This window comes from Varanus komodoensis, unplaced genomic scaffold, assembly GCF_004798865.1.
Source record: "Varanus komodoensis strain SLA01 unplaced genomic scaffold, ASM479886v1 scaffold16, whole genome shotgun sequence".
Classification (NCBI taxonomy): Eukaryota; Metazoa; Chordata; class Lepidosauria; order Squamata; family Varanidae; genus Varanus; species Varanus komodoensis.
Window position 1 is genome coordinate 13,981,860 of NW_025335468.1, and position 17,131 is coordinate 13,998,990.

Below are 17,131 nucleotides of genomic sequence, written 5' to 3' on the forward strand. Positions count from 1 at the left end.
TACCAAACTGTTCTCTTGGTTACCCCAGATTTTTCTTTGCTTGAAATGTATAATGTAAGAGAGTGAATTTGGGTGGTGGCTTACATTTTATTGTTCAACAATTGGGAGTCAGAAATCTTGCCAATCTGCCATATATCACCCTGAGGTCAATCTTCCGTAAGTAACCAGGGATCTGTTTTTCATCACACTGATCTAGATGTGTAGGTTGAACGATACTGTTTCTTCCTTTGTGAACACCTCCTGAATAAACAACAGCTTAAGATGACCAGGAAACATTCATAATTTTTAATTCACACCTGTAATAAAATTGCATTACATTTCTCATAAAATAAATGTTCCAATTTATATACAGAAAAACAGACTGTACAGAGCCCTCCCCTGGATCCCCAAAAAAACTCACGAACATACAGGCAATGCAGTGCTCAGCTAAGCAGGCACAACTGTACATCTAAAATTGTAACTGCTTTGTGTTGTGGGGCGGGAATACTACAATGAATGTAGTCCTCTGTGGACCAAGAATTAAAAAAATATTGCAGGCAAGCTGACAGACGCCCTTCGCTGCTTGTGCGGCTGAACGTCCATCCCACAGTGTTCCAGCAAAGCAGGGTTTGTTATTGAACTTGGGGCTCAAAGCTTCCGTTCAGCTGCCCCTCCTCATAGTCCATCTGACACAAGATCATGTTGTTCTTCAGGAAAAACTTGTCCCCCACGCAAAATCTAAAAGGCAAAAATAAATAAATTAAATCATTTGCATAAGAACTTCAGGGTTTTTCGGTTGCTTTGACTGGATTGTGAATAGCTGAATAATACATCATTTCTACTTAGTATGTTTATTTCCCATTAAGTTTAAGAAAAAAAAAGGCATTTGTGTGATGTGCCTTTTGCTCATCTAAACTTGTTTTGCCCAAGGACAGATTCAAAATACCTTTTCGGAGCTGCATCAAGTCAATTACTTTTCTCAATTGATCATTCAGAAATCTATGCAGTACCATAACCAGGAATGGCCATAGCTTTAGGGCCCAATGAGGTGGTCTGGATCGAGTGGCAAATTTGAAATGGAAGGAAATTGCCTGCTCTTTAGTTCAGAGTTATATTTTTTACCACTACAGAATGAGGTGGGTGTCTAGGAAGAGCAGATATACTTCTTCAGTCACAAACCTGATAATCAGAAAGGTCAAATTCAGCCCGGGACTCTCAGGCCTCAATGATCAGGTTTCTTCCACTAGTTCTATTCATTTATTTATTTGAAATCATACATCTGAATCACCTACCTACTCCATGAGTGCTCAAGATGATTTACAATACAGCCACAAGCACAGTAAAATGCAACAATTTTTTTAAAAAGCTGAAATGAAACGATTAATGCACATGCCAATAAAACAAGGGAATGGTCTAAAATCAGAAAGTAGCCTTAATTGGTAACAGCCTGGAGGAAGAAGAGTTGCGCAGCTTCCCACTGCAAAAAGCAACTTACAGAAATAAATGCACAACTGAAAATAAACAAGGGTGAAATCCTATGGCCACTGACTTCTTCTGGGAGGCCAGAGGGTTCTTTGGAGTCCTGACTTAGAGACCTCGCAGTCTCAGAGCTGAGACTCCTCCTGTCTCTTGTGGAGCCAGTACATGAAAAGAACTGGGCCTCAGAGGGACCAAAAAGGGGGCACACCAGGTGGCAGTTTGGGGAGCAGATTGGGGCTAGGGATTTACACTGATGCCTCTCCAGGTGAAAATGGCTCTCTAAATAAAATAGTGTGGTAAGGCTCAGTGACAGCTGCCATCACTGTGCCTTGTTCCATGCATAGATGAAGGCAGGCTGCTGATGGACTGTGCCCTAAATCAGTTAAAACCACAATAGTACAAATAAAAATAAACACCGTTGGTTAAAAATGCAATGTGCAAAGTATCCATGGTACAGAAATTCTCTTCCCTGCTCATTTTACTCAGCCCAGGATGAATGCCACCTGTTGAAGTATCACACAACAATTGTGCCATGGGAAAATAAGCATGTCTTTTCCCAGCAGAAAAGTGACTATATATACCGCATGACTTAATTCTCTTAATGTGATCATAAACTGGTCCGTTCTGATGCATCCCAGTAATCTGCTAAACTCTGGGCTGAGATCTGTAGGTAGGGACTGGCTCTGCTTGGCAGGTGTCCTGCAGGTAGCAGGCCATGGACAGCTCACCGAGGACTGCCAAGGTAGACTCTGGCTGGATGCAGGGCACCCAAGCACAACACGCCAGGACACTGGTCCAGCCATGGTGTAGAACAACAGCTGAGGGCCCGTGTACTCCTGCAGTCAGATCTGATGTACCCAACTCTGTTTTCTCTGAGGAAACTTCTGGTGCTTCAAGGCACTAAGGCCCCATTCTTCAGGCGCTGGCTCTGGCAAGGAAGCCTCATCTCCTTCCTCCCCATGGAGGCCAGACAGGGATATCTAGTCCTGGAACATTTTCTAAAGAGGAGTCTTCACAGTCAGGTAGGGCAGAAGTTTCCCCGGGAATCCTCTGTGAAGCTCATTCTTGTCCCCACCCTTGCCATCCTCTCTATTTTCAGGCCCCTGTTTGGATAGTCAGCCATCCAGACTCATGGGCCATGGCGAGACCTCACAATAGGTAAAAACAAATTGTTGTGAGTCCACCTTAAGTCTACAAGCCCCTGCTGGTGCTGAAATAAAATGAATCTCCATGATATTGTTCAACTGACAAAGCCATGCAATTGTCAGGACCAATAGTTTACGGGGGTAGGCAGAAAGTGTCTTCAGATGGTTTGGACCACAACTTCCTGAGGCCCTTGCCCATATGGCTAGTGGTCCAGAAAGCCAAAATCTGAAGTCCCAAACACCCGGAGGTCTACTTTCTGTCCACATCTGCTTTAAAAGTCCTGTGGTCCTACCTTAGGTGTGGAAAGAGATCTTACACAAAACCATCTTCCCTCATGGCCTCTTTCCCTTCTAAAACATTAATGTATGTAAATTCTTACGTATAGAGACAGTTTCGTATTTTATATTCATTGAATACTGCACAAACATAATAAGCACCTTGTCTCGGTTGCTTTCTTTACTTCCTCCCATTTCCAAGCGTTCATTTTGGTGAATGACTGCTTAGAATTGTAGCCTTTTATGCCCGGCTCCCCTAGGTAAAGATACTAGGGTGGGGACAAGGTTCATGCCTGCTGCCCCATCAGCAGATATGTTGCTTGTCCCCTCCTCTCACCTGGGACACCTCATCTCCCATATCTGCATGCCTGCTATTACAACTGAAAGTGGGGGAGGGGGAATATGCATGCACCCCATGTGACCGGGAACCCCGATTTCTCAGGCTCACCGTTTTTTTCCAATGCCACAACATTCACATGAATGTCCAGGACCATTCTGATGGAGCATACAGCGTCACCTGAATACCCTTTGCAACATCTATCTTTGAACTACAAGTCCCAAGCTTAACATGACATTACAGTCCAAGTTTACACTTCCCTAAGGGACATCAAAATACGCATGTTCATTTAAAAAAAATATACGTCCTTCTGCCACACATTTTCTTTCAAACTAGGCTTCCACAGAGATAAAATTTCACAGATCTTGCCCACCTCACACTGCCCTTATTTCTGTAGCCCTGAGGTGACTCACAGTATTTACCTCATTTTATAGACTATGAAGCCTATTCCTTGCCTCCTTGCCTGCAATACCGAAGAATACATAGACCTTTTCTTAGGACTCTGTTAGCCTTTGGTGGAAGTATGAGGTTTTCTATATACAATGCAAATTGTTCTGTTCGAATCAAGGCTTGTGCTATTTATCTAATTTTATCAGAATATTTATATTAAAAATGTTCCAAATATCATTATCTGAAGGGCAAGGTTAGAGAAGTCAACAGATACCTCACACTTCCTGTTCTGTATCAAGGACAAAGAAATGTTTTTGCAATGGGGTGTGTGGTGGCAGGGACAGGGGCCCGTAGTTCCCCGACAAAATAACCCTAACTGTGCAAGAACAATACTTCATGTATACTGAATACATGGATGGAATCGAAGGGTCAGCCTTCACACTTTGCTGGAGAAGTAACGCATTTCTTCACAGGGCGCAAGGAACCAGCCACATCCATTGCAGGACAATGTGTTTGTTGGCAGCAACAAACGTGCTCGTACTTTGAGACAGTCTTGTTTTTTGAGTTTTGGAAATTGTGCTTAGTTTCAGTAGCTTGCAGACTTAAGGAAGATCCCCGCATACTCTCAAACAAATGCACCTTATTTCCATCTTGGAAAGCTTGTTGAGGGCTAGAATATTCCTGCTGTACAAGAGAAAGTAAGAACTATGTGGTTTCTAACAGGGTTCATAAAATGTCATGGACTGTGTATCTTAGCCCAAATTCCTATACGAGTGTACTTGATAGGAAGCTGCTTCTCAGTTGCCCAATTAAAGAAGAACCAGTGGAAGTGGAGGAATGGTTATTTCTTATGTGAACATTCATCTCCAGAAAGAGTAATGCTGACCCATAGAGGTTCTTACAACAGAAGAGATGCAAATAGTAGAGCCCACCTAAGAAGCTGCACTGAAGTCAGTGTTTTTTAAAAACTTTTCCATACATTATCTGGAATTAGTGTAGAACAGTTAGGTATGCTGATGATACCAAATTATTTAGGGTGGTTTAAACAAAATGGGCCATTGCAAAGCTCCAAAAGGATCTCTTTGAATCGGATGTATGAGCATTAAAATGCCAAATGTAATCCCGTGCAAAGTGTTACATAATGGGGCAAAATTTCTCAATTCTCATATAGATTGAGGGGGTCTGAGATGCTGGCAGCAGATTAGGAATTAAATCTTGGTTAGCAGCGGAAAGCTTGATGAAGATATCAACTCAGGGTGCAGCTGCTGTGAAAAAGGCAAATTTTCTTATGGGGGTCATTAGAAAAACAATCCAAAATAAAACCTCCTTGATACAGTTGGAACATTGTGCACAGTTCTGATCACTTCTTCTTGTTGCTGTTAATATCAAGTTGCCTCCTACTTATGGCAACCCTATGAATGAAAACCCTCCAGAATGTTCTACTCATGACATCCCTGTTCTAAATTCAAGGCTTTGGCTTCCTTTGTGGAGCCAATCCATCTCTTCTTTGGTCTTCCTTTCCTTCTTCAGCCTTTGATTTCCCTAGCATGATTCTGATCACTACACCTCAAAAAGGATATTGTAGAGTTGGAAAGGATGCAATAACATGTGACCAAAATGGTCAAGGAAGTGGAACAACATCCCTAAGAGGAGAAGTTACAACTTTGGAGCAATGTAGTTTAGGAAAACGGTGACTAAAGGCTGAGGGGAGGTGATGTCTGAAATGAAGCATGGTGTGGAGAAAGTAGGTTGGGATGCTGGAACTTGGGCCTATTCAGTCCAGCAAAACTGAATGATGGGAGTCTGAGGAAAGACATAAGAAAGTCCTCCATATACATAATTATACCATGAACTATGCTACTACAAAACTTCGGGATGGCCACCAACTTTGATAGCCTTAAAAGGAGATTAGACAAATCCATGGTCCTCCCTGAATTGGTCCACCTAATTCATAAGTCTTTCAGAGGCTACCAACAGCTACTTGTCCAGATTGTTCACTACATGCTACCTCTTGTATCAAAGGCAGTATGCCTCTGAACGCCACTGTCTGCCTGGGAAAAACCTGGCTTCAGTAGCCTGTCCTGTGGTGACCTCCAAGTCACGTTCCTGCAGGGTTATCTATGGGGCCAGACTGGGAGCAGGGACCAGAAGTTCTGAACATCTGACACTCATTCTGGCTATATTGCATTGGCTGCCTGTACATTTCCAATATACTTCAAAGTGCTGGGTTTGGCCTATAAAGACTAACACGGCTTGGAGCTAAAATACTGGGGAGGATATGCACTAGAATTGTAGTGCCTGACTCAATAGTGTGTCACCTTCCTTCCTTCCTTCCTTCCTTCCTTCCTTCCTTCCTTCCTTCCTTCCTTCCCATATTTCCATGGTACCTTCCATGGTGCCAGAATGACCTCCCTAGGTGGCTCACACAATAAAACAGCATACAACAGTCAAAATATTAAAATAATAAAACATAAAAATAGTACAATATAATAAAACTAATGAAGGTCCATCAACATTCAAAGATGGGCTTAGATATTAAAGAATTTCTTTAAAAGGTATGTCTTCACCTGGTGCCGAAAATAAAACATGACACACAACCCAAACCAATCTCCTCATGCCATTTCTGCTGTTACAGCTCAGATATTTTTCTGGCCAGTTTAAAAAAAGAAAATCGTGTAGTATATACATGTGTGATAAATTTGTGGTACTGTTTAGGGCAGAGAAGCAGTAGCTTCTGCAGGGTGGTGGGCTCTGGGTGGGAGTGATGTGGCAATGGAAAAGTGTGCTATCTGGCTTTTTCGGAAAAGAAAATGCACATGTGCAAAGGTGTAAATCTGTGAATAGCACAGATCTCTCACATTGCTTTCAATTAGCTGAAAATGTCTAATTTGTGTTTATTCAGAAGCAACTCACACTGCTTCTAGTGGCACTTTTGCAGAAGTCAGTATGGTAGAAAAGGGGGATCCATTTTGACTTTTGTAAGGAGCTGTGAATTACTCTTTAAAAAAAACTCCATCCTTCTCAACAGCAAACTTCTGAATAATGGATTTTGAAAAAAAGACTTGAAGGGCTAGTTCCCTGCAGGGTATCCTTTTTCCTCCCTCCAATTTCTCTTGCAAGAAGTAGACAAGATCACATTTCAACCCAGTGTAAACTGTGCTGTATTTAATGGTGTGTGCCCCAACAGTGGCAATGTGTTTTGCATAAATCCTGTGAAAGCCCCTTCTCATAAATGCAACGTACCCTAGCGTAGATCCCTTCCTGATGAAGCACTTCTTGTACCATGAACATCCCTGATCAACATCTAAGGGAGGTTCGGAAGACTGAAAAAAGGGAGATGGCCTTCTTGATGGTGGCCCTCCAATTTGGGAATGCTCTCCTGAGCAAGATCTGTCTGGTGCCAACATTTTTATTTCTTTTGGTGCCCATACTATTTTCATTTTTTTAAAATTAATGGCTTATTATTATGCTTTAGCATGCGGTGAACTGCCCAAAGAGCTTTGGATATTGGTTGGTATGGAAATGTAATGAATAAATGACTGAATGAAGGAATGCCAATTGCTGGGGAACATGAGCCAGGTGATGCTATTGCACTCATCATTCATGTCTGGCCTTAGGCAACTGATTGGCCATTGTGTATACAGAACGCTGGCCTAGATAGGCATCTAGGCGCAATGGTCCAGCATGCCTCGTCCTTTGTTGATGGCCCATGGGTTCATTCCTCTAGAGCACGGTTGGGCAAGTTGTGGCTCTCCAGATGTTTTGCCGAGCAGCTTCATAGTTGCTCACCACTAGCCATAATCCTGCACGATTGGCTATGCTGACATCACTGAGACATTACTTGAAAAGAATGGGACTGGACAAAAAGGAAATTGCATTCATGCTTCGGCTTTGTAGTTGAGGGTTCATAGAATCATAAAACGGTAGAGTTGGAAGGGGCCAAGAAGGCCATTGGGTCCAACCCCTTGTTCAGAGCAGGACTCTAGTCCCTCTCAGACTGCTGTCCAGCTGCATCTTGAATGCCTCCAGTGTGGGAGAGCCCATAACCTTCCTAAATAATTGGTTGCATTATCACATTGCTTGAACAGTCAGGACGTTCTTCCTGAAGTTCACCCAGAACCTGGCTTCCTATAACTTGAGCATGCTATTCTTTCTCCTGCACTCAAGGAGAGATCCTGCCTTCCTTTGTGTGACAACCTTTCAAGTACTTCCCTCAGTCTTCTCTTCTCAGGACTAAACATACCCAGTTATTTCATACTCTCCCAACACAGCTTTGATTTTAGTCCCCTCACCATCTTTGCCTTCCTCCTCGGAACCTTTCAGTTTATCTGCATGTTTCTTAAAATGTGTTGCCCAGAACTTTGAGGCATTACTTAAGATAAGGCCTAGCCAGTGCTGAATAGAGAGAACTAGTACTTCACATGATTTGGAAGTGGGACTTTTTAAAATGCATCTCAAAAGAACATTTATTGTTTTTGCAGCCAAATCGCATAGTTGACTTACATTTAGCTAGTGAGCTACAACTATTCCAAGATCCTTCTTACTTGTAACATTTTTAGCCAAGCATCCCCCATTTTATTATGCATTTGGTTTCTTTTTCCTAAGCACAGAATTCAGCATACCTTCCTTTAAAATTTCATTCTGTTGCTTTCATCCCTTTGCTCCAACCTAACAAGATCACTTTGAATTGTTTCAGTCTTCCAGGATATTAGCTATCCCACCCAGTTTTGTGTCATCTGCAAAACTAATAAGTATTCCTTGTCCTCCTCATCCAAATAATTAATAGAAATGTTGAATATCAGTGGGCCCATGGTATCCCACTCCTTCCCTCTCCCCAGATGGTACTTCACTCTAATCTCATGGGGGCAGCAGGAGGATGCCATGGTCAGTGGTATCAAAAGTCATGGAAAGATCCAGTGAGGACAGCAGGGTAGTACACCTTCCACCCACCCTGCCCAGCTAAATCAGGCAACTAAGCCTGATTCAGTCTCTAGACCAGGCTTAAAATCAGACTGGAATGGGTCAAATGTTCAGCTAAATGGAGCAAACCTGATACAAAACAGTATCACTCTAGTTAAAATCTGCACCTTGAAATTTGTCCAGAAAGTCAAGGCCCCTCAAAGTGTTTTGCTGAACTGGAAAGGTTTCCCTTGCTGACTGAAAACTAGACAGCTGCTGACTCGCTACTTATTTCTGCCTTAAACTGAAAAGGCAAAAACTGAAGGAGTAGTAATGCAAAATGAAGATTAAAGTCTTGCCACCGGCACAAATGCTGCATACTTGACAGCTGCCTCTTGCCAAATCAGCTGAGGTTTAGAGTAGCAGGGTTGGAAGACCTTGCAAAACATTAAAAAGAAATATTTTATGTTTTAGAAGTGACATTTTAGAAGCTCGGAGGCTAGAGTTTCAAAATGGGGTCAAAATAGGCACCTCAAGCCATTTCACACATTATAGGCATCAAACCTGGGTTTGCCACCAAATCCACACTCAAGAGGGAGCTATATCTCCCTGATGTGTTTTACTTGTACAATCCAAACATTTACATTAAGATTTTTAGGCATATGCCTAGAATATGTGCACACACACAGAGACAAATACATGTCCCATTTTATTCTAAGGAACCCAAGGCAGCTTAGAGAACCTTCCCCTCGTAAGATTTGTCCTCATATCAACCCTGTGATGCAGCTTAGGCTGAGAGTCAGTGACTGACCCAAGGTGGCTAAGTGGGGACTCGAACCTAGGTCTCCCAAGTCCCAGTCCACCACCCAACACTGGCTGTCAACCATGCCTAGAATATGGAGAGTTAAGCAGTTCTACTTGAACGAAGTATACTTCATTTCTGTAAATCACTGAACCCCACCGCACCCATGCAAACTTTAAGACATTTCCAAGAACTCCCAAGTGTGGTGGTCTGTTGTTAAAACAGGGGTGAGGTGTATCCCTTGGACACACCTTGCGTAGCTCTTTGGATGCTAGCTCTTAGATTTATACTCAGAAAGTATACTTATCATGGATCAGGGAAACTGGCTCTTGCTTATCAGACTACCATAAAACGATCTACTACACATGGAGAATCGCTACAGAACTCAACAGTTTACTGCTTCATTCTTTCTCCTCACCTGTGCACAGGTTTGTAAGTGCAGGAAGCAACTACAGCATAATATGGAGAGGAGATTTTCTGACCAGTGGGAACATCTTGTGAGTGGGGTTCCACTCACAGGCACTTCAGATTCAAGTCCATATGCTTAAATGAATAACATGACACTTTTTTTTTTTAAAGAAGCAGTATAATTCAGTTTAAGATTCTTTTAAATGCTGCCTATAATTCTTGAAATTAAGTCAAACATTTAAAAGAAGACAAACAACAACTCCACACAAAAACCAAATTCAACTCTCCTGTAACAAATTGTGACAGAGTTGTTGCCAAGAAACATTTTAGAAGTCAAGTTAACACTGACAGTAACACTGAAAAGTGCACCGTGGAAGATAATCAATGGCATGAGAGTGCTGAAGTAATTTTGCAAGTGTGCATGCTGTTGCTGTTGTTTTAAACGTTTGCTAAGAGTATAGACAAGTATCTAAAAAGAATTTAACTTTTGATCACATATCCTTCTGAAAAAGTGTTGGCTGCACTATTAGGTAGTGTGAAGGCCAAAAGAAATCTTATATCTGTGCTGAGCAACAATGAGATTTTTTTCCCTTTAGGGTATGTGCAAGACCTCTGGTTTTCTAAAGACCTGGATGGAAGCCTGCGCCTACTTTAGAGCAAATATGAAAAAGGTGTAGATGCTAGAGGTTTAAACTAATCTGTTCCAGCTCTGATGCAACTGTCCCAAGCTCTTGATGCTTCAGAGAACAGAACAGTGCCTGGGACAAGATGGATGTTGCCCTGACACTGTGATGAAGAAAGATCCTAGTCGCCTTTTGTATGTGGAATGGGGAAAGAGGACATTGTCTTCTGACATATTGTAGGACACAAGCAAAACACAATGCCATTACTTTTTAATACTTTATAAGCAGGGAGAATGGATTTCAGAGCCTAAAGGCAATGACTTATTTAGTCCAAACAAGGGAGTAACTGATTTGGTTTGCAACCTCCTTTGATACAAGGAATGTCAATATTATGTGGTCATCAAAACTTTATAAGAGGATGCAAAAGTTTTATATACAGATGCAGCCTCCTTCCTTCCCTAAATTTCAAAAGCACATTCCCCATAAATGGTCCTTTATCCATCTAGTACTACTGATACACTGCAAGGACTTGACTTGAGGAGAGCTGCATTTGAATCTCTGCTGAATCTCATGTGAATTTGGGGAAGAAAAAAACTCAGTTTTTTCTCTGCCTGAAAAATATCCGAAGACTGTTTTGAATAGAAAATATGCTGCCCTGTGATCCTTGGAGGAAGGGAAGGATACAAAACCATTATATAAATACAGGTTTATAATCCTGTCTGAACCTGCAGTGATGGGTGAGCTATTATGCAGTTCTTGTCTGGAAAATGGGGGGATGTCCTGGTTGTATGGCCAGACATGCACAGAGGAACCAATGCCAGGTGAAGACAGGAAATGTTTCACCTACACATCATCAAAATATCCCAAAATACCAGAGATCTTGTTTCACCTGAGACTGAAAGAGGTACCACAAGCACATTTCAAGTTGGGGGAATCAATAAAACGCTACAAGAAGCAGTGGTCTTTTCGAACAAAGGTCGCCACAAACATTGGGATATCCATCCAAACCCACTAGATGTCACTATAACCTCAGCGGAATCACCCATCAAATTGGACAACTTGATTTATTGTACCTGCCTTTCTTTTTAACAGAAAGGCAGCCCTACTCTAAACAAATAATGTCGACTCTGTGTTTGAAACTGGCCCGTCAATACAGGGATCCACCATGTCAGCATGGTCTTGGCCAAACCCTTGGTCTCGGTGGGTTCCAGTCAGAGAAAACCGCACTAATTCACCAAAGAGCTGACTTATTCCAGAGGAATCAGTTTTCCAAGGACTCTTGGTGAGACACCCTCAAAGACATCCTTGCCCTGTCATGGATCCCTTGCCCTCTCTTCTCATTGCCATGGTCGCCAACAGCGATTACTCCTCGGCCTCTTTCCCATCATGGCTGCCCCTCACATCCTGGCTAGGCAGACCCAGTGAGCAGATAGCAGAGGCATCGGCTCCGCCTCCTCCTCGCCGCTACGTCCCCAGGATGGTGTGAGAGGCAGGATGTGATGGCAGAGAGGTGGAGCCACACTGGGGATCAGTTTTCAATGGGCCCTGCTGGTGTGTGGGCTCTTGCCAAGTTCCTGACCATGCTTACCTGCATGCTGAGCTGCACAAAGGGGAGACTGCACAGTTGTACAGATACGGGGCTTTGGGTGTGCAGCGTCTTCGTGGTCACGATGCTCCTTATGGCCCACGGCCACTGATTTAACTGCATTCTGGCCAGCAGGTTAGCACCCTCCAGGCACTGACTGCAGAAGGGCAACTCCAAATTCCTGGAGGGGAACTGTGCTGCTGGCACACTCTCTGCACTGACATGGAGATCTGGACTGGCAAAACCCGCCATGGGCACCTGCTTGTGCAGAGGCTCAGGACTCACGAGGGTTGGGGATGCATGGGGCCGGCCGTGCAGCCCTACTTCCCATTAACAGCACAGAGAGCCCTTCAGGCAATCCATGTGTGAAGCAGGCTGAATAATTTGCCCCAAGTACAAATGGATCTGGCTTGCTCATTTTATTTGTATATCGATCACAGTTCTAATCTGCCCGATAACTTCCTTAGTGTAGGTGAGCAGTGGCATAGCAAATTGCAGCTCATGCTTGCTGTGAGCATTGCAGAGGACCCATCTGCCACCTACATGGCTGGCCCAGGTGGAAAGAGAGCAGGTAGCCTTCTAGTGGAAGGTCGACTGAGTGGTCAGAAGCAGGTGGAGAACAGGAAGTGCAGGTAGTGCAGATTCCCTGTTCATTACACTTCATCAAAATGTATGACGTTCAAGCGTACATCTCCCATTGTGAGGAGTATAGGGTACAGGAAGCACAAATCAACTGCATTTCCTTTTCTCCCTACACTGTTTAATACCTGAGGCACCATCTCACGCATCTCTATTCACACATCATTCCACTGAACATCGTAGGATTGCTGGTTCCCAAATCTCAACACAATTAAACATATGAAAACCACACTTGGTGTTGATGACACCATGACCTTCTTCCTTATTTAAAACATGTAGCTTGATCCTGAGTATTATGTATGACTGAATTTTGACTATAGGGTATTGTCAGATTCTGCTTCCCCGACAGATTCTATAGGAGCCATTCTATTCTGTTTTTCAGAGATGCGGAAGTAGTGTTCAGTTTGAATGGATGTTTCAGTAAATTGGCAGGCCCTTTTGGATGTCAGATTCTTAATGCTACCAAAGTCCTATTCAGGGGTTCTAAAGCTGTGTTTGGTAAATACGTAAGGAAGGAGAGTGTATGTTTGGCAATATTCACTAAACACCGTTTTAGAAGGCCTGAGTGGGCCTAGACAAGAAATCCTCTCCGGGTTGAAGAAGAGTGAACTCCAGCTTCAGTATATCATTTGCATGACAAACCACAATCAGTATCACGAAGGGGTGTGTATGTGAACAACTGCTTCACAATTACAGAATTCCCTCAGAATTATTGCAGGGATTCTGAAGTGCAAACCTTTTCTGGAAATGTGAGAGAATTGGTTTGGCTCTACGTCACTGGGGCAAATTCATAAGCAGGGTATTTTCCCCTGGAATTTTAACATAGCAGGACTCTAGGTTTCATGTTTGTGTGTATTGTGTGTCTTTCCCGCAATACGGCTATAATTTGCTCTAATCTGTCATCCTGTGAAGGGAACAGAATTCTAAGTATCATCTTGTGTAAAAGTTCCAGGCTTCTGTTTTCCACCTACAAATTAAGCCTTAAGCAAGCATTTTCCTGATATTGACGCACAACAGATCAATGACAGCACAGTAAAAGTGGAGAGAGGTGATGATGATGCAAGGTGCGTCTGAATCCTTTTTTGTGCTCTTTCATTCACAAGCTTTGCCTTGTATCATCTGCCTTTTAGCCGTACCATGAACAGACCAGAGAACTGAGCAGCAGGCTGGCGAGTCCTCTTCTGCGTCTTAGTGAGGAATTATTTAGACTAACTATTGCCCTCGCTTCATCTTAACTCAGCCTTGGAGCCTCTCAGATGCCTGAATTAAATAACCTCGATTTAAAAAGCATTTATGCCAGGCGATCCTTATATCAATGGATGCTCAGTAGACCGACTAGAGACTAGACTTTGAAGCTGCTCATTCAGTCGCCTCAACGCTACTTAACACCACCTGCTGGCCTATATCACAGCACCCACTTTTGTTGTTGTTGTCCCTTCCACAACCCAGCCTACCACCGATTCTGCACATTTGTCAGAGACCTTCAGGGAAAAGGCTCTGCTGTTCAATTAGTAGGTAAAATGAATCACTCAGCAGTGGCAATTTGAGGGCCTGGGAGAAGGCAATGGAGATCAAACAGTGAACCAGACTTTCCTGTTCCATGGCAAGGAAAATAACTTTAAAAAAATCATAGAAAGGCCCCGTGTCCTCACCTCTGGTTGCAAAGCTGGCAGGCAAAACAGTCCAAATGGTAAACATTATCTCTGGCCCTCATCACCATCTCAAAGGCCGGGATCAGCTTACTGCAGGCAGCGCAATTCCCAGTGGTCCCAAAGAGCCTGCCAAGGAAGCACAATCATTAGAAGCCATTTTAATTAAATGGCGGAAGGACTAATTAAGTGTAATTAGCAGTATCAAATACTGTATTGCACCCAATAAAAAGAAAAGTTGCAGTCCCCATTTTGCTGACCAGCCAGTGTGTGGAAATGTGGGCTGAAACAGCGTGGAGGAAAAAAGCCGGTTCCTTCGCTAGGCTTCTGAGTCTCCAGCTAATTGACTGTCTAATGAAGAAATACATTCCACACGCACATGGAGTGCTATTTTGGGGCTCTGAGCATCTCAGTCAAAAACCATCTAATCTTTTTCAATGCAAATTAAGAGTGTCTTAGCAGAACATCTTTACAGGCCTCTCCAGCAGCCCCTCCATTTTCTAACTTGCTGTTCCTTCATCAATTGCTACTAATTAGTCAGCTATCTCGAGATAATGTGCAGAGTACATTTTTGGGAAGATTGAATGTATGTGTGATCCCCGCAAGTCACATTCTACTTAAGTAGCTCACTGAAGAGGAATGGCAGTAGACGCTGAGAGTCTGGCAAGCCACAACAGCAGGGGGAACAGAGCTGACAGGACGCCATACCTTCATGTTTTAGGGCCTTATTTTGGCATTTCCAATCTGGCACCAACTAGGATCCACTGAGGGACCCCAAGGCACTTGCAAGGATCCTACTGACCCGGAGGGCTGAGCCACTGCAGGCTTGGTTTGGTCCCAAGAACCAAACTGGCGCCCAGTTTGGTGCTTTTTTCCGAAATTGTAAATGCAGGTTGACTATTACAGTGCAGAACGGGTCTTATGAAAGCTTCACTGTGGATCAGCACCACAGTTAACCCCATCCTGATTTCATACAACATTGTCTGACAAACATGGAGGCATTCACAGAGCTGTTCTGTTCCTCCACATCCACTTTTCTTGAAGTATTGACTTCAAGTAAACATTGTTCATGAGAAACTGGCCCAGATTATCCATTTGAGAAGAGTCCAACCTGCCCATGGCTAAAACATTAAGGTTCTTAATTGTAATCTGAATGTGGAAATGCATTTTGGCAAAAGGAAATTTGAAATGAATAGCTTCCCGTCTACTCTCTTCTCTCCAAGCCAATGAAAACAGGCCTACCTCTACATCAATTGGTTCCACATCACCCCCCTGGTCTCTGGAGATAGCTTCTACATCCACAAGGATGTTTTGCCAATTCTGCTATCTGCCTCCACAGGCACTGGCTGCTCTCACAGCATGACACACAGAGAAGTACGATCTGCTTTTCTAGGCCCTCCTACAAGTCTTGAAGATCAGTGCTCCATCACCAGCCCCAGGAGGAAACTTCACAAGAACGCTAATAGAAGAGGCAGGGCTCTACTGAAACATACACAACATGGGAAGGATCGTGTCAATGACAGGGCACATGCTTAGTATATAGGTAAAATGATCTCAGATAGCAGGGCTGGGAAAGACCAGCTGGAGAGCCTGGAACACAGCACCAGCTCCAGGCTTTGGAAAGGGCACAACACGCTTGGTTGGACCTTCTCCTCTGTAAGTCTATGTTCTCATTCCATTGATAACAGCTACGGGTGTCTACAGAACTCATGTGGTGTGGAGTGTTGGACTGGGGACCTGGGTGGTCTGGTGTCTAGCTCCCACTTAACCAAGAAGCTCACTGGGTGAGTTGGGGCCAGCCACAGATTCACAGCCCAACTTACCTCACAAGGTTGCTGTTTTGAGGATAAAATGGGAGCTATGTAAATTGCCTTGGCTTCTTCACAGGAGGAAGAAAGGTGGGATATAAATGCTATGCAATGCAGGAGAGCTTTGGCTGTTGGGTGGAAGTTAATCAGTTAAATAGAATAACGCACGCAATGTAACAGTAATAATCCTTATTGCTACCACTTGCTTGTCTGCCCCGCATGCAGCCTCTGAATAAACAGGCAGTGGCATCTACTGCTCTGGCTTTGTACCACCGCCTTTGTCTGGGTCTGAGGGAGAAGAGCTTGGATAATCAGTAAGTCTTGTCAGTAGACCCCCTGCTGGGGTGTGAGACCTTGGAAGGCGCCTGAGCAAACCAACCCCTGGCACCACCCTAAGAATAGGCAATATTGGACTAGATGAACCAGTGGTCAGATTCAATATAAGGCAACTTCATATGTGGTTAAATTATGTTCACTATTATCTTTGCAATACATACATGCAATTAATTACTTTATTTAAAAGACAGTAGGTTGAAGCCGTGCTGTTATTTGAACTCCCATTGAAATCAAAGAGACTTCACTTATTCATGGTTTCAATGGGACCTATAAAACCTACAAACCTACATTAGATCTCATTTCATATGGCACAAATTCCAGAGCAATGTTCTGCTGCCACGTACAACACATGCCAACATCTCATGCTTGGCCACGGCAGGAACCAACACCTTTGTTGCAAACTTTGAAGAGGGGGTTGCTGATTCACGGGTGCAATCTTGACCTTGCGATCAGGCCTTTCCAGGTTGCCGACAGTCAAGTATTGCAGAACAAAGCGTGTCCATGTGTCCCCCTTGATAGGGTGCAGTTCTCCACTTGAAACGCTATTAGAGGACAGTCCTCTATTTGAAGATTTCCAGCCCAAAAAATGAGGACAGACAAGGGAAAGCAAGGGACTTGAAGATGGAGAGCACCTTGAATAGCCAAATGAGCAAGGACAGAGGTCACCTTACTGCAGTCTTCCCTACCTTGGTGAGATGCACTTCTGTTTAAATTATAGTAATTATTTCTGATTGCAGCTACTTGTAGGTCTACCTGTAGACCTCTGCAAATGTAGT

The 17,131-nt window shown here is 43.5% G+C and overlaps 1 protein-coding gene across 1 annotated transcript in view; it reads right to left on the reverse strand.

Annotated features, from left to right (window-relative positions):
* Positions 1-611: 611 nt before the first annotated feature.
* LMO1 (LIM domain only 1) overlaps positions 612-17,131 on the reverse strand; it is a 42,879-nt gene continuing 26,359 nt past the window's right edge. Inside the window, exons 3-4 of the mRNA XM_044425910.1 lie at positions 14,215-14,340; positions 612-717 (exon numbers count right to left, since the gene is read on the reverse strand). Coding sequence (XP_044281845.1) covers positions 612-717; positions 14,215-14,340 — 232 coding nt within the window. The remainder of the gene's footprint in view (positions 718-14,214; positions 14,341-17,131) is intronic.